At 45.8% G+C, this 24,226-nt stretch overlaps 2 protein-coding genes across 5 annotated transcripts in view; one reads left to right on the top strand and one right to left on the bottom strand.

Moving 5' to 3' along the window:
• Positions 1–19,014, top strand: part of ADRB2 (adrenoceptor beta 2) — a 98,867-nt gene extending 79,853 nt beyond the window's left edge. Inside the window, exon 2 of the mRNA XM_067032110.1 lies at positions 15,686–19,014. Within this exon, the coding sequence (XP_066888211.1) occupies positions 15,686–15,720 (35 nt within the window). The 3' untranslated portion in view covers positions 15,721–19,014. The remainder of the gene's footprint in view (positions 1–15,685) is intronic.
• Positions 14,401–24,226, bottom strand: part of SH3TC2 (SH3 domain and tetratricopeptide repeats 2) — a 121,916-nt gene continuing 112,090 nt past the window's right edge. For 2 of the 4 annotated variants that reach the window (XR_010840314.1, XR_010840316.1), the window contains 4 exons: positions 17,283–17,350; positions 15,892–15,986; positions 15,198–15,313; positions 14,401–14,607 (listed from right to left, as the gene is read on the bottom strand). The gene's annotated coding sequence lies outside the window, so the exon portion shown is untranslated. Of the gene's footprint in view, positions 14,608–15,197; positions 15,314–15,891; positions 15,987–17,274; positions 17,351–24,226 lie in introns of those variants that run through there. The other 2 variants (XR_010840315.1, XM_067032105.1) reach the window with 2 other exon arrangements.

Genomic DNA, 24,226 nt, shown 5'->3' with positions numbered 1-24,226 from the left:
ATCAGAGGTAGAAAATTCCAGATTCTGATGTCCCTGCTTGGTGTGCAGAGACTGCTGTGGGGCTGGGTTGTCAGAGCCCAGGAGCTCCCTGCATTCACAGGCACTTGAAGACATGCATTGCTTTCTCTAACTGCAGGTTGGCAAGCACAGCTTTGTTCCCATCCAAGTCAAGAGACCTAGACCAGGCCAGCCAACAAAGTCCACCAGATTGCACCCTACCCCTTGTCATCACATCCTCCACCCCAGGCATTTCCTTCAGGCCCTACAAACTTCCACCGTGTCCCTCGAACACCAGCAAAGACACCATTGTCTGGCTTTTGCCCCAATTAGGGCCACGAGGGTTTTACAGAGCATGTGTCCTGTGCCCACTTTTGTGCTTGACACCTGCCCTAAAAGACACCACAACTGGAATCCACGATCCTAGTGGTGCATAGGCTAATGGGGGACTCTCAGGCATGAAGGCCACTTTGCAGAGGGAAAGGAGCCAGTCTCTGTATCAATGTTCCCCAGCCCATTTCTTTCAGAGCAGGTGGAGGGGGTGTGACTTAAAAATCAAACCAAACCTCATCACTTTTCTGTTCTTCTGCTTGAAACTCTCATGGCTCTCCACTCTGTTTAAAGTACAGACTACATTCCCATGAGTCCCGCCAGATTCCCTGCCCCTGTCCCTAACCTTGCCTTGTGGCGCCGGGCTCCTGCCCCGGCCAACTTTCAGAGCCTCAGACTCATGCTTCCACCTGCCTTGGGGACGTGCTGGCCCCTCTTCCCAGAACGAGGTCGCTCCTACTGCTCTGTGGACCAGCTCTTCCTCCTCCTTCTGAAACTCATGCCCTCAAGGCAGCCATCACTCAACCCTAGGCCAGGCTATGCCCCCTTGTTATAAGCCCTCAAAGCACCTCTACTCCTTCCTGGCAACACTTTTAATTATCTTGTTTTTTTTGTTTGTTTGTTTGTTTGCAGTATGCGGGCCTCTCACTGCTGTGGCCTCACCCATTGCGGAGCACAGGCTCCGGACGCGCAGGCTCAGCAGCCATGGCTCACAGGCCCAGCCGCTCCACGGCATGTGGGATCTTCCCAGACCAGGGCACGAACCCGTATCCCCTGCATCGGCAGGCGGACTCTCAACCACTGTGCCACCAGGGAAGCCCTATCTTGATTTTTTAAATTGTAGTATAATTGACTTAAAATATTATATCAGTTCCAAGTGTACAATATAGAGATTCAATATCTTTATACATTATGAAATGATCACCACAGTAAGTCTAGTTACCATCTGTCACCATACAAAGTTATTACAATATTATTGACTATATTCCCTATATTACATCCCTGTGACTTTATTTTATAACAAGAAGTTTGTACCTCTTAACTCCCTTCACCACCTATTTCACCCATCCCCCTACCTTCCTCCCATCTGGCAACCACCAGTTTGTTCTCTGTATCTGGAAGTCTGTTTCTGTTTTTTTATGTTTGTTCATTTATTTTTGTTTTTAAAACTCCACATATAAGGAAAATCATATGGTATTTGTCTTTCTGTGACTTATTTCACTTAGCATAATACTCTCTAGGTCCTTCCATGCTGTTACAAATGGCAGGATTTCATTCTTCTTTATGGCTGAGTAATATTCCATTGTACATATGTACCACATCTTCTTTATCCAGTCATCTATTGATGGATTGCTGCAAAGAACACTGAGTGCATATATCTTTTCGAGTTATTGTTTTGTTTTCCTAAGATAATACCCAGAAATAAAATTTCTAGGTCATATGGTACTTCTGTTTTTAATTTTTGGGGAACCTCAATATTGTTTTCCATAGTGGTTGCACCAATTTACATTCCCACTAACAGTGCACAAGGGTTCCCTTTTCTCCACACCCGCTCCAACATTTATTTCTTGTGTTTTTGATAATAGCCATTCTGACAGGTGTGAAGTGATATTTCAAAGTGGTTTTTAAATACCTGTTAGGTCTATCCCCCCTAATAAAGTCTGAGCTCCATGAAGCAGTAGACTGTATCTGCTGGGCTCGCTTTTCTCCTCCCAGAGATATAGTAATCATGGAAGAAACATTTGAGGGTATATAGATGTTCTAGCCCAGCCGTTGGCTGTAGCTGGCTGTATGCTTCAGGCAACTCCTTCCCCATCTCTAGGCCTCAGTTTCACCAACTACAAAATGAGACAGATGGGCTGGGTAACCTCTGAGGCCTTTCACCATCTTAAAGTTCTAGGTTCGAGGCTTCCTTGGTGGTGCAGTGGTTGAGAGTCCGCCTGCTGATGCAGGGGACACGGGTTTGTGCCCAGGTCCAGGAAGATCCCACATGCCGTGGAGCGGCTGGGCCCGTGAGCCATGGCCGCTGAGCCTGCGCATCCGGAGCCTATGCTCCGCAATGGGAGAGGCCACAACAGTGAGGGGTCCGCGTACAGCAAAAAAAAAAAAAAAAAAAAAAATTTCTAGGTTCAACAACTTGAGAACACTTAACAGTATAGTATCAGCCCAAAGCAAAATAATTTTAGAGCAATACCGCTGGTGAAGGAAGACTCTGAGAATGTATCTGGTATGTGGTATGGACTGTGTTTATAAAACAAACCCAAGAAATCATCATAAATCATTCCAAGTGGAGCCCTCTGAGCTGAAACAAGACAAAAATACCTCCAGGCACAGTTCCTCTGGGCCCCCACCCAGCTGAAGAGAAGCAGGGCCAGCCAATGCTGTACCCTCTGAAGAGTCACTTACCAGGTTTTTTTCCACACTGGGCCCCTCAGCAGAGCTTCTCTCCTGCCCTTAAGACTTCTAATCCCTTCTAGCACCTTCACCGTTCTAGTGCCTGGCAAAGAGGAAATGACCTGAAAAGACGAGGGATTGAGTTCTTGGTCAACCACTTCTGAGATGTGTGTAACTCTCCATAAATTTTTCCTTCATTCTGATCTGATCTGTCAAGTAGGAGTTGTAACATCTGTCCTAATGACCTTGAAAAAACACAGAGGGAAAATACTTTGAAAATCTTAAAAGGCTATAAAAGTGCAGGGATTACTTTTGTCCATCATTTCCAACTTGTTCATTGACTAAAATGCAGCCACCAAGAATCTCAGTATTTTATCTCTAACTGGGGAATGGAAGCCTTGGTCCCCAGGTCAAAGAATCTCAGGCGTCCAAGTAGCAGGTGGTTGAATCAACCTAGACTGGCTCAGCTTGCTGTAAAGGTAGATCTAATTCAAGCTTCTCATAGGGTCCCTGAATCGGGGTCAGGGGCCTTAGCTCTGAGGTAGACCTAGTCCCAAGAACTGCCTCTGGGTACAAAAATGCCTAAGTCCCAGTGATTCTGGGGGCTTTGAAGTCACAGTGTAGCTGAGGGATTCAGAGCATGTACTTTGATGCCAGACAGACATTGGTTATCTCTCTGCTACTTACCAGCTCTATAAGCGTCCATTTCTTCTTCAAGGAAACAAGGAGAGCTGGTTGGCCTCAATATTAAAAGTGATGGCGCATGTAAAGCATTGAGCTTTGTGAACATGTCACATGTTAGGCATTCAAAAAAAAATGTTATTGTTACTGTTATTGCTGTTGTCGTTTTTATTCCAGGGTCAGAAGACTGCCTATTTTGTCATACACAGTACCCCACCTCCACGCACACACCCTGGTCTTCTCCAAATGCCTTGAGTACTCTTTCTACTTCCTGCCGTGTCGAGCTTTGCCTTATCCTTTCTGTTTTCCTCTAACAATTCTGCAAGACGAATACTTCTAAATTTACCTTGTAATTAACCTTATTTTACTCAGTATTGCTCAGAACATAACATCTGCAAACAAAAGTTTGGACAAAGAAGTCATGGTCAATGAGTTATACCAAATTTAAGTGCCATTATGGAGATACCTGGGCACCCGAGTAACATGGCATAGGAAATAGATTCCTGGATTATTTGGAGTCGAGATTTTTAGACCTGGCTTAGCCACTGATGACAATCGCCAAGGGCTTTAACATCCTGAAATCTTTCTATCTTATCTGTAAAACTAAAATATCTGTCTTTTTTTTCTAGCTAGATAAAACCCTGTTCCCCTAAGAAATATTTTTGCAGGAGCCTGATACGTAAAACATTTAACAGAATAGCAGCTCTGGATATAGGAGAGGAGGGAGGGCTCTTGCCTGATAGCCTTCCTTGCCTTCACATGGTCTTGCACTTTCCCCTCATCCCCAGAGCAGCCTAGAAGCTCCCCCACACACCCATAAGTCTTCAGAGAGTCCTGTTTATGTACCTCTTTGTGCCTCAGTTTCCTCAGCTATTGAGTGGGAATAATAAACAGTCCTACCTCACAGGTTGGTTGTAAGAATTTAATGAGTTAATACAAACAAAACCCTTGGCACAGAGCCTGGACTAAAGTACTTGATAACTGTTAAACATTCCTATTATCACCACTGCCACTTGATTGCTAAGGTCTCTGTCAACCAGAAGCATTAGGAATCTGTGATCATGCAAATGCACCATAAAAATGCACCCACTTATAGAGACTGTAAGTTACCTCCACAACCCAACATCTCATCTCCACTCTCTTCAGGACACAGGAGAGATATGATGTTATTTCACAAGATGGATAAATTCTGTTTCTATTGAAAGCATGTTTTGTAAAACAATATTTCAATATTTCTTTCCTTCCTTGATTCACTTGTCAAACAGAGCTCCCATTCTGTGTGCCAGGGTTGTTGTTAGGAGTATAAATAAAAGAGACAAATAAAGAAGGAGAGAACTCAAATTAACAATGACAGCCAGGCTGTGTTTAGTAGTGGGTGACCCACGCATTCATTCATCCAACAAATATTTATTGTTCAACTACTATGAGCCAGGCAGCATGCTGAGGTCACAGTGACAGTGAAGAAAAACCAGGCCCTAACCCCAGGGTTAGCAAACCCAGGGGGTTTGCTTTCTAAGAGGTATGGATAGGAAGGGCTAAGAAATTACATGGAAAGAAAGATCCATAGGAGCTGAGGGTGTGGGAGGTGGAGTGGAGGGAAAGAAAGGCAACCAGAGCTCAGAGAATAAGAGAACTTCAGCAGAGTTGATTCTAGAGAGGAACAAGGTGTAGCCCCAGGCAAGGTGGGGCTAAAGAGAACAGCGTGTACAAAATTATTTATCCAAGGGATTTCCAAGAACACTACTGTTTGCTTCTATTAATTTGTCCCTAGGAGGACACATATTACTTTTGGGGGAACCAACTTTTTGTATTTTAAATAAGCCCTTTTATAAATAATTATCAAAAGGACATTTGACAGGACTTCCCTGGTGGTACAGTGGTTAAGAATCCTCCTGCCAACGCATGGTACGCGGGTTCAAGCCTTGGTCTGGGAAGATCCCACATGCCATGGAGCAACTAATCTGGTGCACCACAACCACTGAAGCCTGCGCACCTAGAGCCCGTGCTCCGATACGAGAAGCCACCGCGATGAGAAACCCGCGCACCGCAACAAAGAGTAGCTCCCGCTCGCAGCAACTAGAGAAAGCCCGCGCAGCAATGAAGACCCAACACAACGAAAAATATTAATTAATTAATTAATTAAAAGGACATTTGACATAAGCAATATGATTTTAAACAGATCCTAGCATTAATCTTCTCTTCATGAAAAATTGGCCAGGGTCTTGTTTCAACAGAACTTTTCATTCTGGGAAGTTAGTTTGAAAAATAATAATAATAATAATTGCATTTAAGACACACTGAGCATGACTTTCAATATGGTGCCCAAGATTTGTATTTAGGAAGAAGCTAAAGATTTGGAGAAGACCCAAATTTGGATCCTAGATTCTTACTAATTGAAGTTCCTCTCTCTGAACCTGTTTCCTCTTTGGTGCAATGTGGAGCCTGACACTTAGTACAAAACGAAAATATCACACGAGATAACAGATGTGAAAATGACCACAGATGTCAAAGCATATAGAAGCTATTTGTATTTACTTTAATATAACTTCCTTTCTTTGTTTTCCTTGGCCCCAGGCATAATAAGATTGGATTATTTTTGTGACTCATGTTTGTGTTACGAAGGAAGAATCAATATCTAACGATGGCGTTGCAATTGTCTTGGGCTCACATGTCACCAAGGACTCTCCAATATAATCTGTCATTGAAGCCCATTCAAGCAAAGAACCTTCTCGGGCTGATCCTAAGATACTAGATGAGTAGGACAGTTAAAGACAGACATTCATTAAGACTCTGAGCCAGAGTTCAGTTTCCAGGACTCTGCTGTCTGCTCCCGACACACTATGGAACTTTGAGTTTATTCTCCACTCATCTACCATACCAGCTCCTTCCTTCCCTCTTTCCCATCTGAATCCACCACCAACAACCCATGTGTCCTTAGATTGGTTAAAGTCTCTGTGACTTGTGGGGTTTTTTAGGTTTTTATCCATAAAAAGGACACAATAAAAAGAATCTACACCATAGAATTCTTTTCAGGATTAAAGGTGATTATGCATTGTAAGGACTCACACAATTTGAGGCCATTGTCAATACGCCAAGTATTCGCTATCATTACTATTACTCATAGTATTGCTCTCCTTCCCCCCTTCTCTCCCTCTCTTGCTTTTGCTTCTTCCCTGTTCCGTCACTAACCTGGCTCCCGCCTTCCACTCCACTCCCCTTCCTTTTGCCTTCCCCTCTCTCGCTGCCCTTGCCCTCGTGTGCCCTTGCCTCCCCTCACCCTGACAGCTTCCCCAGCCATGAGTCATGGGAGTTCGCTCTCCCACTGGCTCCTGAAAGGCTGTCGCTGGCAGGCTGGCGGGCTGCAGAGGAGACACAAGCCCGGGACAGGAGACAACTGCTGCCAGGGCCTCATTCGCCTGATGGAACTGGCCTGGAACTTGACTTTAGGGCGCTTCTAGGACTTGAACATGCCTCTGTGGTGCCACCAGCCATTATTCTGGGGGAATTAAAAGAGGTCCAGAGTCCCTGAGGACTGGGAGAAGATAGATGTATTGCCCATCTTTGCTAAAAGAGGAGAAAGATTGATTCTGGTCATTCTAAGCTGTTCTTTTAATACCTGGGAAACTCTCCACTAAGTCCTCTCTCCACTTATAAGTGCCAGGGCCCTTGTGAGCCCTGAGCCTCTTCCCATCTCCTTCCTTCCCCCATTTCTCTCCCAGTTTGAATTTGGCATCAGACCCTGACACACACCGACTTCTTCTCTCTCCTCTGCGGGACTCGGAGCTCCTAGAGGACAACAATCCCCTGTCCCATGACACTAAATTGTCTTAGTCCTGTGCATGTGGGTCAGGAGCACAATTGGAATCAGACAGACCTAGGATTCAACACTATGTTTGCCAGTTTGTCCTTGTGACTTTGTACAGAGTGTTTAATTTCTGTTTATTTGCTCATTTACTCATTCAACAAATAGTTACAGAGCACTGACTATGTACCAGGAAGTATGCCAGGTGTTGGAGATACAGGACTGAAGGAGGAAGGCAGTCTTTGCCTTCAGGCAGCTTAGAGTGAGGGAGACAGATAACAAATGAAACCACAAACAAAAATAATACACTGTGATAAGCACCATAAATGAAACATTGAGGAACTAAGCTAAACATAATGGGGGGCTGGTGGAGACCTGTTTTAATGAAGTGGGCAGAGATGGCCTAGAGCAGCACGGCATTTTGGGCCCATTGACAATATGTCCTGTTTGGGTGGGGTGAGGCTGACCTCAGCACCACAGGATGTCTGACAGCTCTGGTGGTCTCTACCCACTAGATGCTAATGGCCATCTCCCACATTGTGACAACCAAAAATGCCTCCAAGACATTGCCAATGTCCCCTGGGGAGTGGCGGGGAGGGACCAAAATCACTCCCCGTTGAGAAACTGTGGCTTAGAGTATGAGTCACAAAGACTTGGGTTTGAGTCTTTCTTCTACCATCTATTTGCCGAGGTGACTGAATGGGTAACTAAGCTCTTTGAGCCTGTTTCCTCGTGGGTGTTATGGAAAGTTGCTGTGAGTAATAACGTCTCTTGGTGCTGTTATGAGGAATAAATGAGAGCACAACAGTCCACAGAAAGCCCTCAATAATGTAGCGGTTACTGCTGCTGTCATTAATGTCGCATGTCTGTCTCTCCTACTGGCCTCTGGTCCCTTGGGGGCAGGAACTGGCTCATAATCCTATCTGTGTCCCCAGTGCACAGGTCAGAAGCCAGGACTCCTTACAAACCTAGCTAACCTCTGCAGCATAAATCTCACAGTCCTCCCCACCAACCCCTCCACACACACACACACACACACACACACACACACACACACACACACACAATGCAGAGAGATAATCAATGCCAACCCAGTGACTGGCTTTGATTGGACGCCGAGTAGTTCCAGTTCTCACAGATTTGATATCTGGTCAGAATCAGGCTTTTTTAGTGAAGAAAGAGGTGGCTCTTCCCTGCCCTGCTAAGAGGAGGCTGTACTCTTTGGAAAGCTCATTGCCCCACAGGGAGCGGCTGATGAAAGATAATATTGCCTTTGGTCTTCCTCTTCTCCCTCAAACAATTCAAGGGGGCCTTTCCTTTTCCCGTTTGGCTGGTTTGAAGCCCCTGATACGCTTCTGCCCGTCAGATCTTGCCTCGGCGCAGGATTTGTGGCTCAGCCAGCAGACCAAAAAGCATTTGTTTTCAGATTTCCATGCCAATCTGGGGTGAGCGGGTTTGCGTCTTGTGGCCTCTCCGGCTCTTCTTGAGCATTTCGTGAGACTAGTTTCCATCCCCACAGAACTGGACTTGAGGGGAGAGACAATGACAAACTTTCTCCAGCTTCCTTATTCTTCCTCTTTCTTGGGGAATGTGTGATTGCGTGCACTCTGCGCAAACTCCATGCACATCTCCACCTCATCACCCTGAAACTCTTTACAGATCTAATCATCTAGGATTCATTTATCTCCATAGAGCTCTGAGTAATTCCTCTTTGGCATAGATAAAAGCAAATCAAGAAGGGCAATCTACCTTAGCGGTTTCCTCCCCTAAGAAATTATTTCAAAGATTCTCCAATGCCTTGCTTGTCCCTGTGCCTGGCAATATTTGCTCAAGTCCTTCACAGCTTCCAGATGCTGCGTTGAAGCAATTTTGGCAAGAGAAGATAGGGCCCGATTAAAAAAAGCAGTATTTCCCAAAAAACGATAACATAAAAGATTCTACTCTGGGCACTGTCATGGCTACAGTAACGAAGGTGGCCCACTGCTCTGTGACGCCCTGTCATAGCTGCACGAAAGTGCTCAACAAATGTTCATTGGACAAGGATGTGGCTCTCATAAGGGGCAGGGGGTGGAATAAGAGGACAGATGCCTGTTGAACACCTACCGTGTAACAGGACCTTATTGGGAGCTACAGGTCCAAAGGTGAACAGGAGACAATCTGTAGACAAACGTAGACCTGGCAGAGATAAGTCTGTCCACAGAAAATGTAATATCATTTGGTAAGTGCTAGGAGAATGCTATGAGTACCGGTGGAGTGGTACTCAGCCCAGCCTGGGGGTCGGGGAAATCTTCCTAGAGGAAATGATACCCAGGTGGAGTCACAGACACGAGAATGAGAGAGCAGAAAGGATGATCTATTTAGAGGACAACCAGAGGCATGAGGGCTTGTGGGAAGTAAAGCAATTGGGCTTCATTTAAGGGTCAAGAAAAAAGTAGGCAGTAGCAAAGAATGAGACAGCAGGCACAGTCAGGGACCTGGAAATGAAAGGCCTTCGTGGCAGACATGCACACAAGCTGCCCAGATCCTGCTGCCTAGCCGTCAGCTCCACAGGGTCTGCCTCAGCTACAGAGAGCCATCGGGCCTGAGTCCCCGCCAGCAACAGAGGGAGGCGGGGCATTTTGGCTCACTGTCGGGTGATGCTGAAGGGGAACATTTACTCCCAAGCTCCCCACCGGGTTACTTGAGGCTTTGTTGGGCCTGCTTTGACTTCTTCCTCTGCCCACTCCTGTGTCCGCCCCTTTCTTTTCACAGGTGTTGATCCTATATCAACATCTAACACCCCAGAGTCCATCCCTGTGTCTGCTTCCAGTGAACACAGCCTGCTCTGGCCTGGGATGCCAAACTAGAGACTGGACTCTGTTCCATCACCATCAGACTTCAATCATTTTTCCTTTGAAATACAGACAATCCAGATGCAAGTTTACCCAGATTCTAACATTCTTCAATGTATATAGGCTACCTAGTCTATGACTTGTGAAGAATTCCCAGAGAACTGGCTGGAACTAATAAATTCCTCCACTCCTTTCTCACTGTTAAGAGGAAAATCTTCCTCACCACCCATATTTCCATGTAAAAGAACTTCATCCTGAAAACACTCCTGCCGTCTTTCTTCCCACAGTGCTCCTCATAGGAGGAAGAGGGGATTTCTCGGACTGGTCAGTGTAGAAGAGATTCGAGGTTCTGGGTGCACCCTCACTTCTCCTGGGACGGGCTCCAGCAGAAAGGAGACCACTGTAGACCTGTGCTCAAGGTCATGCAGGAAGCTGGGGGCCAGTTCTGTACCTGCTGGGAAGCCTTTGGTGGCCCCTGCCCTGCCAGGCACTGGTGAGAAGCATGAGCACGCCCACAGCTAGGCAGCAGCCCCCCAACCCAGATTCAGTCAGTAATAATGCTGACATCTTAATCTTCATTTTCCTGATGCTCAGTTAGCTCTCAACTTGGGCAGGGAAAAGGGATGCTATTTTCCAAGCCCTCTAAAACACGCCAACACTCACAATCCAACAGCTCAAAATATCTTGAGGTATCAGTTTCTCAGCACTCAAAGAATATCAGTAACTGTTGTGGAATATAAATAAATGGTCAGATAAATGCATGTTACTCCACCAAAAAGACACAATACCACCAAGAGGAATTATGACTGTATAATTCAGTGGAGGGCTCCACCCACACACACTGGGGTTGATGGACAGAAGCTTCAATTTAATTATTGCTTTTCAGACTGCATAATATTGCCTTAGTGGTGAGCCACAGCATGTTTACACAAGGGAGAAGCGGTGAAAACCTCAGAGTATGTTCATTAGGAATTCAGCCAAGTATTTTGAGTGTGAGGCCCACAGGACTTTCTAAAAAGGTTAAACGGTCTTTTCCTCTAATGTACGTGAAAAAACAAACAAAAAACCAGACAAACATCTTTCTTTGATCATTGACTAGAAGGTAAGCACAGTGGTAGGGTATCAGCTTAAAGAGCATAGGACGGGAAGTCCATAGACCTTGTTCCTGACCCTAGTTACCATCACAGATTTGCTAAAGAACCTCACTCTAGTCATTTTAACTCTCTCAGCTTCAGTTTCCATGTCTATAAAATGGCTGTGAGAGTATCTGATATGCTCTGCTCACAAGGGTCTTGTGAGGATCAAGTGTGATGTTTTATTGTAAATCATGCTAAGGGATAACATTTATTGGGTGCTGTACGCTAAAAACGGTGCTTCGGTCCTCACACCTTTAGTCCCTGCAAAGCTGCCTCGTTTGTGCTGCTTGACAGACATCAGTCCAAAGTGACCACTTATTTTAAAAGATGAAAAATGAGAAGAAATATGAAGAATTGAGAGTGAGAAGCAGGGATTTTCCCACCACCACGACCCCACCTTTCCCACCCCCTACCCTCCCACCCTCCACTTTCTCTCTCTCCCGTCCCCTTGCAGCTGTTCCACATTCTAGCTGCATTCCCAAACTTCTTGAAACAGAACCCTGCCAAAACAACACACAATCCTCCTCAAAGCATGGTCCCATATGGTATTTTCAGGAGCCATAGGAGATTTAGGTAGGAAGGAGTCAGCACGTGTTGAGGGGATGCTGGTGACTAACAAGAGGCCATTACCTGGGGCCAAGGTCTCCAGGCATTTTAGGGAGGGGCTCTGGGTCTTAAGCTGGATAACTGGAGGAGGACTGCAGGGAGCGGGTTGGGTTACTGAAGTTTCTGAGCAGAGAGGGAAAGGGACATGAGGTCAGCATCTTTCCAGGCTGGACATCCTGGAAAGCTTGGGTGGGGGCACCTGGCAGCAGCAGTGGGCTTGAAGAGCTCTGCAGGATGATGCCTGTAGCCTTTGTCACTAAATCTGACAGTTCCATAGGAGCACAGGATGACACACCTTCCAGGCTGCAAAGTCCACTCTCATACCACCTCCTCTATTTTTGTTGTAAGTCTATGCCTATAGACTGCTATACCATTCTTTAGTTTTGTTTTCTTTTTAAATGACTTCACTTTTTCCTTCAGGAAATTTATTTTTCAAAGGACATTTTAAACATCACTGTCTGTGGTAGAACCCTCTAGTACTCACCCTTTTCAGTCCTCTTCTTTCCAGGCACAAGGGAAGATAATAATCCTGGCACGTCCCACCACCTCTGCGCACACTGCCTTGAGCTGGGTGGAGCCTCCTGTTGGTTCTGACCAATGGACTGTGGAGGCATGAGTCAATCATCCATTGAGACCAATTCAATAAATTGTTCTATTTATTAAAAACACAAAACTATTCTATATATTTTCTACATGTTGATATACTCGCTAGATGTAACCATAAATCTATAGATTTTAGAAATGTCTGAAAGGTCTCACAGCAAACTGCATGCAGTATCACCTCTGGGGAGGCCACCTGAGCTAAAGATAGGGAAGGGGAAACAGTGGTAAAAGGAACTTGAAATTTACCTGTATCATTTTAAATTTTCGCAAGGAAAGTGTGTTTACTTATGTAAGTAGAAAGGGCAAGGTGAACAGCAAAATGAAAAAAGGAAATAAAACTGGAAAGTGATGTTGGGGCTATGTTTTGAAAAATCTGAAATGCCAAACTAAGAATTTGTGCTTAATGCTGCAGGCACCAAGAGCCAAAGAGAATGAGTGGATTGTCATGAGCAGGTCCTGATCCGGGCTGTGACAGCACCTCCTCCACCTCAGGTGGCTAAACATACGCGAAGTGCCGCAGAGCGTCTGTCATAGAGCGAGTGCTCTGTCAGCGTTCGCTGACGCTCTTTTCTCTTCTTTTTACTCTGGCCACGCTGACCTTTCCCTTTCTCATGAACACTGCCTCGAGGCTTTCATACGTGCTCTTCCTCTTCCTACTGTTCCTTTCTTCCCTCTCCTTCTCATCCTTCAAGTTCAGCCTAACTAGTAGCAGCTCAGTGACACCTTCCATTACCTGCCTCTCTTAGTTGTTTCCCCCAGCCCACTCTGTGTCTGTCAAAGCATCCTGTTGGTTTTCTTTAGGACACTTATCACAATTTGTAATCACATCTGTTGGGGGGGGTTGTTTGTTTGTTTGACCTGTTTATTCTTTTTCTCCCCTACTCACAAGTATATAAACTTCACAAAGGTAGGGACAGAATGTGTTGTGTTCACTGCTGTTCCCACGACACCCAGTAGAGTTGTTGGCACAAAGTAGAGTTAGAAGTAGCAGTAGTAATAATAATAATAGTAATAGCTACTATTTGTTGAGCACTTACTATGTATCAGGCATGTATTTACATGTCTTACATACTCATTTAAATGTCCTAATAACCTTTCTGAGTAGGCATTCATATTGTCCTCATTTTACAGATGAAGAAACTGAGACATAAGAGAGATTAAGAAATTTTACTAAGATCACACAGCTGGTAAATATCAGAGCAGGGATTCCAGTCTTTAGTGCACTACAATATTTTATTGAATGATGAATGCATTAGTTAACACAATGCTGGTTTGTGGTATTCCTGATGTCCTTATACTCCAAGTGCAAATAGTGCAATTTGCCTTAGAATAAATGAAAACGATTAGCCTAATCGATAGAGTGAGTGTCTGCTGGGAGGTCATAGCCGTTAGGAGGAGAAGAAGGCAGCTATTTTCCATTGAGAGGCAGTAAATCGAGCTTTGTGTGACAGGGCTGATGGCCGGGCTGAAAACAAGGAGCAGGGTGTGCTGGCAGAGATGTGGGAAGCTCATCCAGCTCCAGACCACATCACCTGGAGAACACTCCCTGCCAAACCCAGTCACAGCCAGAGCTCCGAGAAAGGAGTTCTGGGAGCAGCGGAGACTGACTGCCCCAAGGACTATGCCAAGTAAGAGAAACCAGCCTCTGAGTCAGGCGAGGGAGATTTCTGTTCTGTTCTGGCCTGGCCTTTAACGGCAAGACCTTCCTGGACCCACAACTTAACGAGTCCTGTTAGGTGGATCCCAACAGCTGCCAGCCATGACTCTGTGTATGCAGAAGTCAAGAGGAAAAATAATCATAGTATAAGGAAGCTAAATTCATTGTGTTCTCACCATGTGCCAGGTACTACATGAGGAGCTTTAGATAAATTCTACCCTTTAATTCTCATAATAACCCTGGAGGTTATTTCAACCTTCATTTTGTCGATAACTGTTTATCAAGTCCCTGCTATGTTGATGAAGTAAGTACTATTTTTTTAAAAAATAAATTTATTTATTTATTTATTTTTGGCTGCGGGCAGGCTTTTCTCTAGTTGCGGCGAGCGGGGGCTACTCTTCGTGATGGTGCGCGGGCTTCTCATTGTGGTGGCTTCTCTTGTTGCGGAGCATGGACTCTAGGCACGCGGGCTTCAGTAGTTGTGGCACACAGGCTCAGTAGTTGTGGCACACGGGCTTAGTTGCTCCATGGCATGTAGGATCTTCCTGTACCAGGGCTCGAACATGTCGCCTGCATTGGCAGGCAGATTCTTAACCACTGCGCCACCAGGGAGGTCCCAAGTAAGTACTATTTTTAATTCTCTTTTACAGATGAGGAAAAAGAGGCTTGGAAAGATTAAGTAATTTGCCCAAGTTAGATGCTGGCAGAATTAGAACTTGAACTCAGGTCTGCCCAGTGCCAAAACCCTCCTTCTTAACCTGTACTCTGAATTGCCTTCTGATTTTTAAAACCACCATTTATTTCTATCTATGTGTAAGGTACTGTACTATAATCATTAGGAGGAATTATTCAATGAGATAATGTTGCCTGGCTCATAATAAATGGTTAGTAAATATTAGCTTATGTTATCCCACATATTATATGTTTATATACTGTGATGGTTAATTTTATGTGTCAACTTGGCTAAGCCACAGTGCCCAGATATTTGGCCAGACACAACTGGATATTGCCGTGAAGGTAATTTTTAGTTTAAATTAACATTTTAATCAGTTGACTTTGAATAAAGCAAATTATGCCCCATAATGTGGTGGGCCTCATCTAATTACCTGAAGAACTTAACAGAAAAAGACTGTCCTCCCCCAAGGAAGAGAGAATTCTACCTCCAGACAGCCTTGGGATTCAAGCTGCAACATCAGCTCTTCCCTGGGTCTTCATCCTGCTGAACTGTCCTGCAGATTTTGGACTTGGCAACCTCCACAATCACATGAGCTAATTCCTTAAAATCAATCAACCAATCAAGCAATCAATCAATCTATACATATACACATTCTCTCTATACATATATATACCCATCATATATATATTACACACATATCCTACTGCTTCTATTTCTCTGGAGAAGCTTGACTACTAGAGATATATATAATGATGACAATAACTGGATGGGCAGATAAAAGCTGGAAAGGTCTATATTAGAGGCAAAGAATTCAAACTGCCCAAATTCTTCTAGAAATCTAGCTCCTACTGAAGAATACAGCCAACAACTGTCACAATCATCTCCACTTATGTGAAAAGCTGATTTTCCTAATTTGGTTAGAAAACAGTTAAGAGATTAATGGTAATTCTTCTCATTCTCTCCTCCCTCTAGGCCTGTTTCCCATCCATAAAATGAGGACCGTGTGACACTTCATGACAACTGCAGAAACAAATGGTCAAGTCCGCTGAAGGTCAGGTCCTGCCTTTGCCACCCTCCCAGCTCAGTGCAGAATGGGTGGTGGCAGTGGAGGTACTGAGGAAAGAGCCCCTGTCTGGCAGCCAGAAATTCCGTGGGCTGGTCCCAAGGTCACCACTCACCAGCCTGGTCATCCTGGGACAGATCTGTTTCACAGGTCCTGGCTTTAGTGTCCTCCTTACCAAAACAGTCATGATAATGATTACTCTGAGGGTGACTGTAAAAATCAACATGAAATCTTGTTTGTGACACTATTTTATGAGCGGCAGGTTTTCCCTCTCAGAAGGCAGTCTGACTGTTGAGTAAATGCAAGCACGTCAGAGCAGGGTCAGCCCTCGGTCAGCCCGTGCTCTGGAATCAGCTGGCCAGGATGGCTGATGGTCCCTGTTCACGTGCCTCATTGCTTCTGCTGACAGGGAGGGCACGAATGGTCATAACAGCCTCTTCAGTGGCAGGCATTTCAGCTCCAAATACTTGGTCTCATGTTCTCTTCCTAACAGCCCCATGAGGTAGGCAGCCCAGGGAGGAAGAGGTTAAACTCATGGCCACACCCCCAGGTAGAGGTCTAGCTTGGCTGCAGCCCCATCCAGACTTGAAATCCCGGGTCTGTCCCTCCCCATCTCCAGGTAAGGTCAGCTGAGACTCAGAACTCAACCTAATGATTCAGGGGCCAGAAGAGCAAATTTATTCCATCACAAATCCTCCTTCTAAAGCCAAGGCCCACTCATCACTGGGGAGGATCCAGGAGACAAAGACTGGAAAAAGAATTTAATTTGAAAAACAACAATAGGGAAAGCATCCCGCAAGATTCTAATCAGAGTATCGGCTGCCTGGAGAACTGAGAATCGTTTGTCAAATGTCTCCTGAATCTCAAACTTGATCTATCACTTCTCCTATTATTTTAGGATTTGGGGGAAATGAAACACATTTTCATATGACTAAGCTCAGTCACCAACTCGCTCTGTGACATTAAGCAAGTGGTTTAGTATCTCTGAGTCTCAGTTTTTCTCTTCTAAAAAAAAACAATGTGTTTTTTAATTCAAAATTAGTTTCCCAAACTTCAGACATTAGACTATTGGGATCATGATTTTTGCCATATATGTGCACCACAGCTAATGTTTACCTAGTATTGTTCTTTACACATATTTATATATTTCAAAAGGAAATCCGCTATCACTTCATAAGTGTAAAAACAGAGCCTTGCATCAATAATTTATAGTGAACACATAATTATTACAATTTTTTAAATTCTCACCTTCCAGATCCCTGAAAGCATTCCTCAGTACTACCTCTGGGAATCGCTGGCCTCCAGCTCCGGCATTCCGCCAGTGTAAAACCTTGATCCCTTGCAGTACTGCTAACTCCCAGGGAAGCCTTCCTGATCCCCTGCATTAGGCTAGTGCTTCTCTGTCATTCATAGGAAAGTCTGTCTTCCCTGCTAAGAGGCAACGGCTGAGGGTATTGGTAGTGCGCACTGCTACATGTATCACCTTGGTCACCTTAACAGTGTTACCTTATGTCTCCAAGACTCAGTTTCTTCATCCACAGAATGAGGTTAATTGTTTCTTCAGTGAATGGAATCTGAAAAGAAAAAAGTTAAAAATAATTCGGGTGAAAAAGGCAGAAGAGACTTAAGAAGGTAGCCCAGAAGGGTTGAAATCAAGGGAAGAATCTATCAACTGGAGGAGACAGAAGCATGTTTACGTTATTCAATATAATCTACCTTATTCAACATAATTCACTCCCTTCACATTATGCATGACAACTATTATGACCACAACTGACATTCATTTAGTGGTTACTATTGTGTTAAATGCTTCTTAAGCATGATTTCATCTAATCTCCACATCCATTATTATTCCCACTTTACAAATGAAGAAACTAAGGGTCACGGAGATCATGTGTGTGGTCCAAGGACACAACTAGAAAGTGGCAGAGCAGGGATTGAACTTGAGTCTGTCTGACTCCAGGGCCTATGCTCTCTTCCCTGGTGGCAAGGGTCTTGAACTAGGCACCATGGTCACTCCTCCTTCAGGCCCTGAGCTGACCACCTACTCCCCTCCACAGACTCTGCTGCTCATCCCATGACCAACTGAATGTGAATTCCCGATAAGACACTGCAGCACGTGTCTTATCTCTTTTGCGACTGTCAATTTACTCCTGAGCCATCGCTCTTCCTATCTTTCCCTTTCTGATCCTTCCTTCGAGCATCACCACATTAAAGTGCGCGGCCTTCATTGTGTAACAGGACGCCAGTGCCCCTCCCCCGCCAAGGAGCGCCAGTGGCTCTAGGTGACCCATGCCACTGAGCACCAGGGAACCTGGTGGCTTCTAAACAGAGTTCCATGGTGGGAACTCAAGGAGAGAGCATCTGAGAGAGTGGGTCAGCTTCCTCCTTATTACAAAATTGCTCCCTGCATTGTATCATTTGATCAAGGCTAAACTCGGGAAACTACTAACAGAATGGCATTCGTCAAAGAGTGCAAAGACCCAGGCTTTCTTCAGGCCAGGCCACTAAGTAGCTGTCTCCAGGCCTCAGTGTCCTCATTAGTAATATGGAAATGACCAGCCTGTCTTACAGCACTAGTGGGGGAGCCAAGGAGAGACAGTGGCCAATATTCACGTACACATGAAGTATGCAGGAAGTGTAGAGGTCAACAGACCCATGTGAAGAATTACGATTAAAAGCAGTGCCTCTCTCTAGCATTTGAAACAATCTCTTTTCCCTTCTTCCCTTCCATGGGTCCTGGCTTCCATTAATCTACTCCCATTCATACTGTTTTTCATTTCGTCTTCCCAGGCCCTCCAGATGCCATCTCCTCCCTCTGCATAAATGCAAATTATAGGAGGTCTTTGGGCCCTAAATCCAATTGATTGTTTTCTCTGATCCAACAGCCTGGGCTGCTGATTCAGCGTGACCTAGAGTAGCCACTAGCCTAAACAGACCTGCCCCCTTTGTGCTCATTTACATTGTCTTGGCCCTCATCCCCTCCCTATCTTTTCCTTAGAGATCTCTGGCCATCGTGGGACAGGCAGAACTGACTGGGTCACCATCTCCATTATTAATCCTCTATGCTTACAAGCTCTCAAATGAGGCAGCCACTAACCACTGCCCTCAACTCTGCTCAGGGCCAGCCTAGCCACCTGCTGCAACAGCCCCACAAATTCCAAAAATTTGATGGACAAGCCATGAACTGAAGCGACAAGTCAAAGAGATAAAGATTCTGATTAAAATATTCCTTATCAAGAGCCAAGACATTTGCATGATGCAAGACATCTCTGCATGAGCCCTTGTTCAGCCCAGAGTGAGAGGATCAGAGCATTCCCTAATCCCACAGATGGTTGTTCTAGGCGGGAGCCATGGGACTGTAGCCTCCTCAGCAATAGCAAATTCAAGGGCATCGGGTTCTTAGCTGTATTCAGAGGACCCTGGGCCAGGGCCCACCTGTCCCAGGTGGGCAGCGATTATAAATTTGACAATAAATAGGAGGAGCTTAACTCTAGGCTTTGAAATTTAATTATTTTTGCCTCCTGCTACAAATCTTCCCCACCTCCCCACCTTTTGGAAATTAAGACTGCAAATCTTCTACAAAGCTAAATTCCTGGTGTTTTAAATTAGTCTGTGAAGCATAAATAGGTGTGATCTTCACAGAAATTAACACACATGAAAGACTCCGTTGGAGTGAAAATTCACATCACAAATGGTTGACTCTTTAAAGTGAGACGCCTATGTGTAATTAGGATATAATCTGAACAACAAAAATTCAGTTTAGTTAGCCACAACTTCTCTGGAATACACATAATAGAACATGAATCAAAGCCAATTGGAAGACTGAGTGTCATAAATCCTTTCTACAGAAGGATCCAGGGTAATGATTCCCAGACAGAATCACCTGGAGAGTTCCTTAACATGCAGATTCTGGGGTCTTCCTCCACACCTGCCTTATCACCATCTCTGGGGGTGAGGCCCAAGAATCTGTATATGGGGCTTCCCTGGTGGCACAGTGGTTGAGAGTGCGTCTGCCCATGCAGGGGACATGGGTTCGTGTCCCGGTCCGGGAAGATCCCACATGCCACGGAGCAGCTGGGCCCGTGAGCCATGGCCGCTGAGCCTGCGTGTCCGGAGCCTGTGCTCCGCAACGAGAGAGGCCACAACAGTGAGAGGCCCGTATACCGCAAAAAAAAAAAAAAAAAAAAAAAAGAATCCGTATAAGTAGCCAGCTCCTCGGGTGATTGGAAGCAGGCAGTATGAGCCACTGTGGGAGACTCTGTGCTAGGTCTTAAGGCAGCAGTCTTCCTATGCCTGAACAAAGCTTCCCCAGAGCTTGTAGAGCTTGGATGTTCAGTCCCTGGCCCACTGCTCAATGGGAGGCCACCATGCAGATGTCCCTTTTCACCCAAGAGTTGGACCCCAGGCTCCTGGACTGAGAACCATGCCCATGAACACCCCAAATATCTAAGGTACAAGCCACTCCTAATCAAAAGCTTAGACTTGAAATGCTTCTGTAATTATAGAGGTGGGAGGACAGAAGACAGAGAGGGGAAAGGACTTGCCCAACAGCACCTGGCAGCCTGGATGGGCCTGTGGGCAAAAGCCTGGTCTTCTGGTCCCTCTGCTGGTGGCCACTCAACCTCTGGGTTTCTGCTAAATGGCCCTTCCTCCAAGGATGAGCTCAAGAAACAATCAGGTGTCCCTAACAGGCTCCGACTTTCTCCTTCACATTAATCACAGTTTGTAACAATATATGATTTCTCAGTGTTGCTCTTCCCAACTTGACAGTGGATTGATTCCACGCGACAGGGACCTGTTTTGTACACCAGAATTTCTGGCACCTAACACAGTGTCCAGCACATAGTGGAAAGTCAGTAAATACTTATTGGATGGTTGGACAGACAGGAGTTACAATGGTCTCTCCTACATAATAGGAAAGAGGAATATTGCAAAAGAGAGGCTATTTGCCCACAGCCAGGAACAAGTCAGTGCCATAGGACCAGTGAAGGCAGGGGGACCTCAATGTCCCTCAGGCCTTAGTGTCCAGGATTGGACCAAACAGGCTCTGGCAAGCCTTCTGACTCATAATGGTCGATATATATTTTGAACTTTATTTAATGAGTCCAGGGTATGGATAGAACACAAAGTGACTCAATGTTACACCAACTTATAAAGGGGTCGGGGCCCCTGAGGACCCCCCACTCCCATACCCCAGCTTTATGGTTTCACATCGCCCTCTAGTGGCTAGAACATGTCACTATACTTGGTGATTTCTGAAAAACAGTTTAAATAAGTTTGTACTCCTAGCTTGAGTATAATTAATAACTTACATATGTATGACATGTATTAAATCCATTAAAATATTCATTTATCCACTCAACAACTCATCACCCAGGCCCTAATATACACCCAGGACAGGTGTCAGATATATCCCCTGCCCCTCCTTATATCTTAGAAGGGAAGTGGGGTATGCAGCAATCACACACAACTGAGTGAAGTACCTCTATGACGAGTGTTAAGAAGGAAGTATACAGAGTGTTAATATGGAATACAGCAAGCGATGGAACCCCTTGAGGAAGGCTTCTCTGAAGGTATCAAGCTTAAGCTTGGATTTGAAAGAGGAGGAAGACTTAGCATGAAAAGTGAGGAGGGGAAGGAGAGGAGGAAGAGGCAAAGAGTTCTAGGCAAGAAATAGCTCTGTGAGCTGGAGAGAGAAGGCCAGGTGGCCTGTGCCTGAAGGGCACAAGATGAGGAGGAAAAATAGTGGCATTATCACCCCCATGACTTCCCCATCAGTGTGGAAACTGAGGCCCAGAGGTGTGACATGAGTTGCTGGTATGACACAGCATCTGAGCAGTGATGGAGGAAATGAGGTCCAGGTGGCCAGGGTGGACACCGAAGGATAGAAAGAGCTGTGGGGATGGGAGGTGAGGCAGAGTGGCTATGGGAAGGGGGGCAGCACGCAGCTCACCCAGCCTGACGAGAGCTTAGGTAGCAGCTTCTGGAAGGTACCTGAAGGTCACCTAGGCCTCCCTGTCCACTTGACAGGTGAAAAACAGGCCCAGAGGACGGTGGGTCATGTAGCCAGTGAATGGCAAAGCTCCTTCTTCCACATCCCGCATCCTCAGGTCTGCCAGAGCTCACTGCTCCCAGATGCTCCAGCCCCCTTTGATGGACTCCACTTCTCCCCAGAGCGGTCCTCTCCCAGCCTATGAGTACCTCAGCCCTAGGATCCATCTGCCACCACCCTGGGCCAGGGACTTCAGAATCCACACAGACAAGCTATGCATTCCATGGGACCCTGCCCCCAGGCCCCCCCCCCCCCGCCAGGACCCACCGGGCTACTGCCACACTGAATTCCTGCCCTGTCTCTTGGTGTACTGTGCCCTCTCTCCCTTTGCAGCCTGCCCACAAACACTTCTCTCCACTCACACCACTCTTTCCCCTTCTCCTAGCTTAGCCAACTGTACTGATTCTCTAGGTCTTAGCTCAGAGATCTTCCTCTCAGAAGCCATCCCCATCCTCCCTGGAGCCCCTTTTCTGACTTCTCCAGTGGAGCACCGATCACACTGCATTTTGATTGCCTGTCTCCTTGTCCATCTCTCCAGCAGACGTGAGTACCCAGAGGTCAAAAACCACATACATCCCATTTTCTCCTGTATCTCCAACAGCTAGCACAGTGCCTGGCACTTAGAAGGTGCCCAGAACTATTCCTTTAATCAAAAAAGAAAGGAAAATAAATTACTCTAACCTCCCAGCACTGCATTTCTCATTTCCATCAGTCCATCGTCCTTTGCCCTCTTTATGTATAAAGGGGCCTGTTTACTGCTATCATCAGGCCTGAGAAAAAGAAAACAGCTCTGTCCCAGCCCCAGCAGTGATTGATCAATGTTATTACTTGCGGCAACTGCTGGAGTCCCCTCACCTCCCAGCGGAAAACGGAGAGAGAAGCTACAAGGAGCCGTCTGCCTTTCAGATTTCTTAACAGTCCATCCACCACTGACACTTGTTTTCCTGTTGACTAGGAATGCATTTGAAAGTTGAGTTTTCTTTCTTACCAGCTTCCACAGCATTCTGAGGCTTGGATCTCTCTGGGTGAGCCTACAAACCATCATAGACCCAAGGCAAAAAATCCATACAAGGTGGCCCACGATGAATCAGCTATTCCCCCACCTGCATGCAAAAGGGACTCTGGTGGTTCTGTTCAATCAATGGCATGTATCTGTCAAAAACCCATCACGTGCCAGGCTGTGTTAGGAGCTTCCATCAGTGGAGAACAGTCAGACTTTGTCCCTGCCCTCTGCAGAGCTAACTTCTAGCAGGAAATCCAGAATTAAGCAACTTATTACACAATCGTTCAATGACAATTAAGATGCAAACTGAAGAGGAAAAATACATGGTACCCAGAGAGCACAGCCTGAGCGGCCTGGCCTCACCTGGGAGGTCAGGGCAGCTGCCCCAAGGCTGTGACTTTTGGGTTGAGAGCTAAAGGAGTAGGTGTTAGCTGGGTTAAGAAGGGGAGGGATTGTGTGTACGTGTGATGTGTGTGTATGCACACGTGTGTGGGTACGTGCAAACATGTGTGAACACGTACAGCCATAGATGTAGTGTGTGGGTGTGCATGCACACGTATGTATGAACATATACATGTCGTGTATATTGTGTGTGATGTGTGTATATGCATACGTACACAGGTGTGTGCACATATATGCCACAAGGGTATGTGTGTCCAGATGTGCAGGTATGCAGGTGCATATGTGTGTGTGTGTCCCAACCGCATGTGTATCTCTTATAGAGTCAGACACTCTTCAGCTTCTGGGCCTCCTTCCCACCATAATGTCATCACTGTGAAGCAGATTTCAGGGCTTCTCCATGTGGAACAGCAGTTCTCAAACGTCTTTCAGCCTGTGGATCATTTCAGTGACAATAACAACAGCTACTCCACGTTAACTGTGTGGCGGTCATTGTGCCAGATACTCTAGGTGCCTTCTCTCATTTATTCCTCCAGCAACCCCAGAAGGCAGGGCTGGTTATTGTTCCATTTTGCAGAAGAGGAAACAGAGGCTCAGAGAGAGAAAGGGTCTTTCCCAAGGTCACCCAGCAAGATAGTTTGGGAGCTGTGATTTGAACATAGGTCTGTTTGACTCCAAAGCATATGATCTAATCCACTGAGCTCTCTTTCCTGTCTTTAGGGCAAGGGACATGGTGGATCGGCCATATGGCAGGTCCCCTCCCACTGTTACTGCAACAACACCCTCCCAGCAGTGAATGGAAAGTCTTCAATGAAACCCTGCCCCAGTTCAACCACTGACTCATGTGTGGTTTTAGTAAAGTCTCTCCCCCAGAGTTTTCTGAACTCTGCCATTGTATAGGGATAGCTTGGCTCCACCACACACAGATTACTGGCAGGTTACATAATCTCTCAAAAGCTCTGCTTCCTCATCTCTAAAATGGAGCTAATACTG

Source organism: Kogia breviceps, chromosome 4 (genome assembly GCF_026419965.1).
Source record: "Kogia breviceps isolate mKogBre1 chromosome 4, mKogBre1 haplotype 1, whole genome shotgun sequence".
NCBI lineage: Eukaryota > Metazoa > Chordata > Mammalia > Artiodactyla > Physeteridae > Kogia > Kogia breviceps.
The sequence above is the reverse complement of the archived record's forward strand: the minus strand, read 5'-3'. Positions and strand labels throughout refer to the sequence as shown.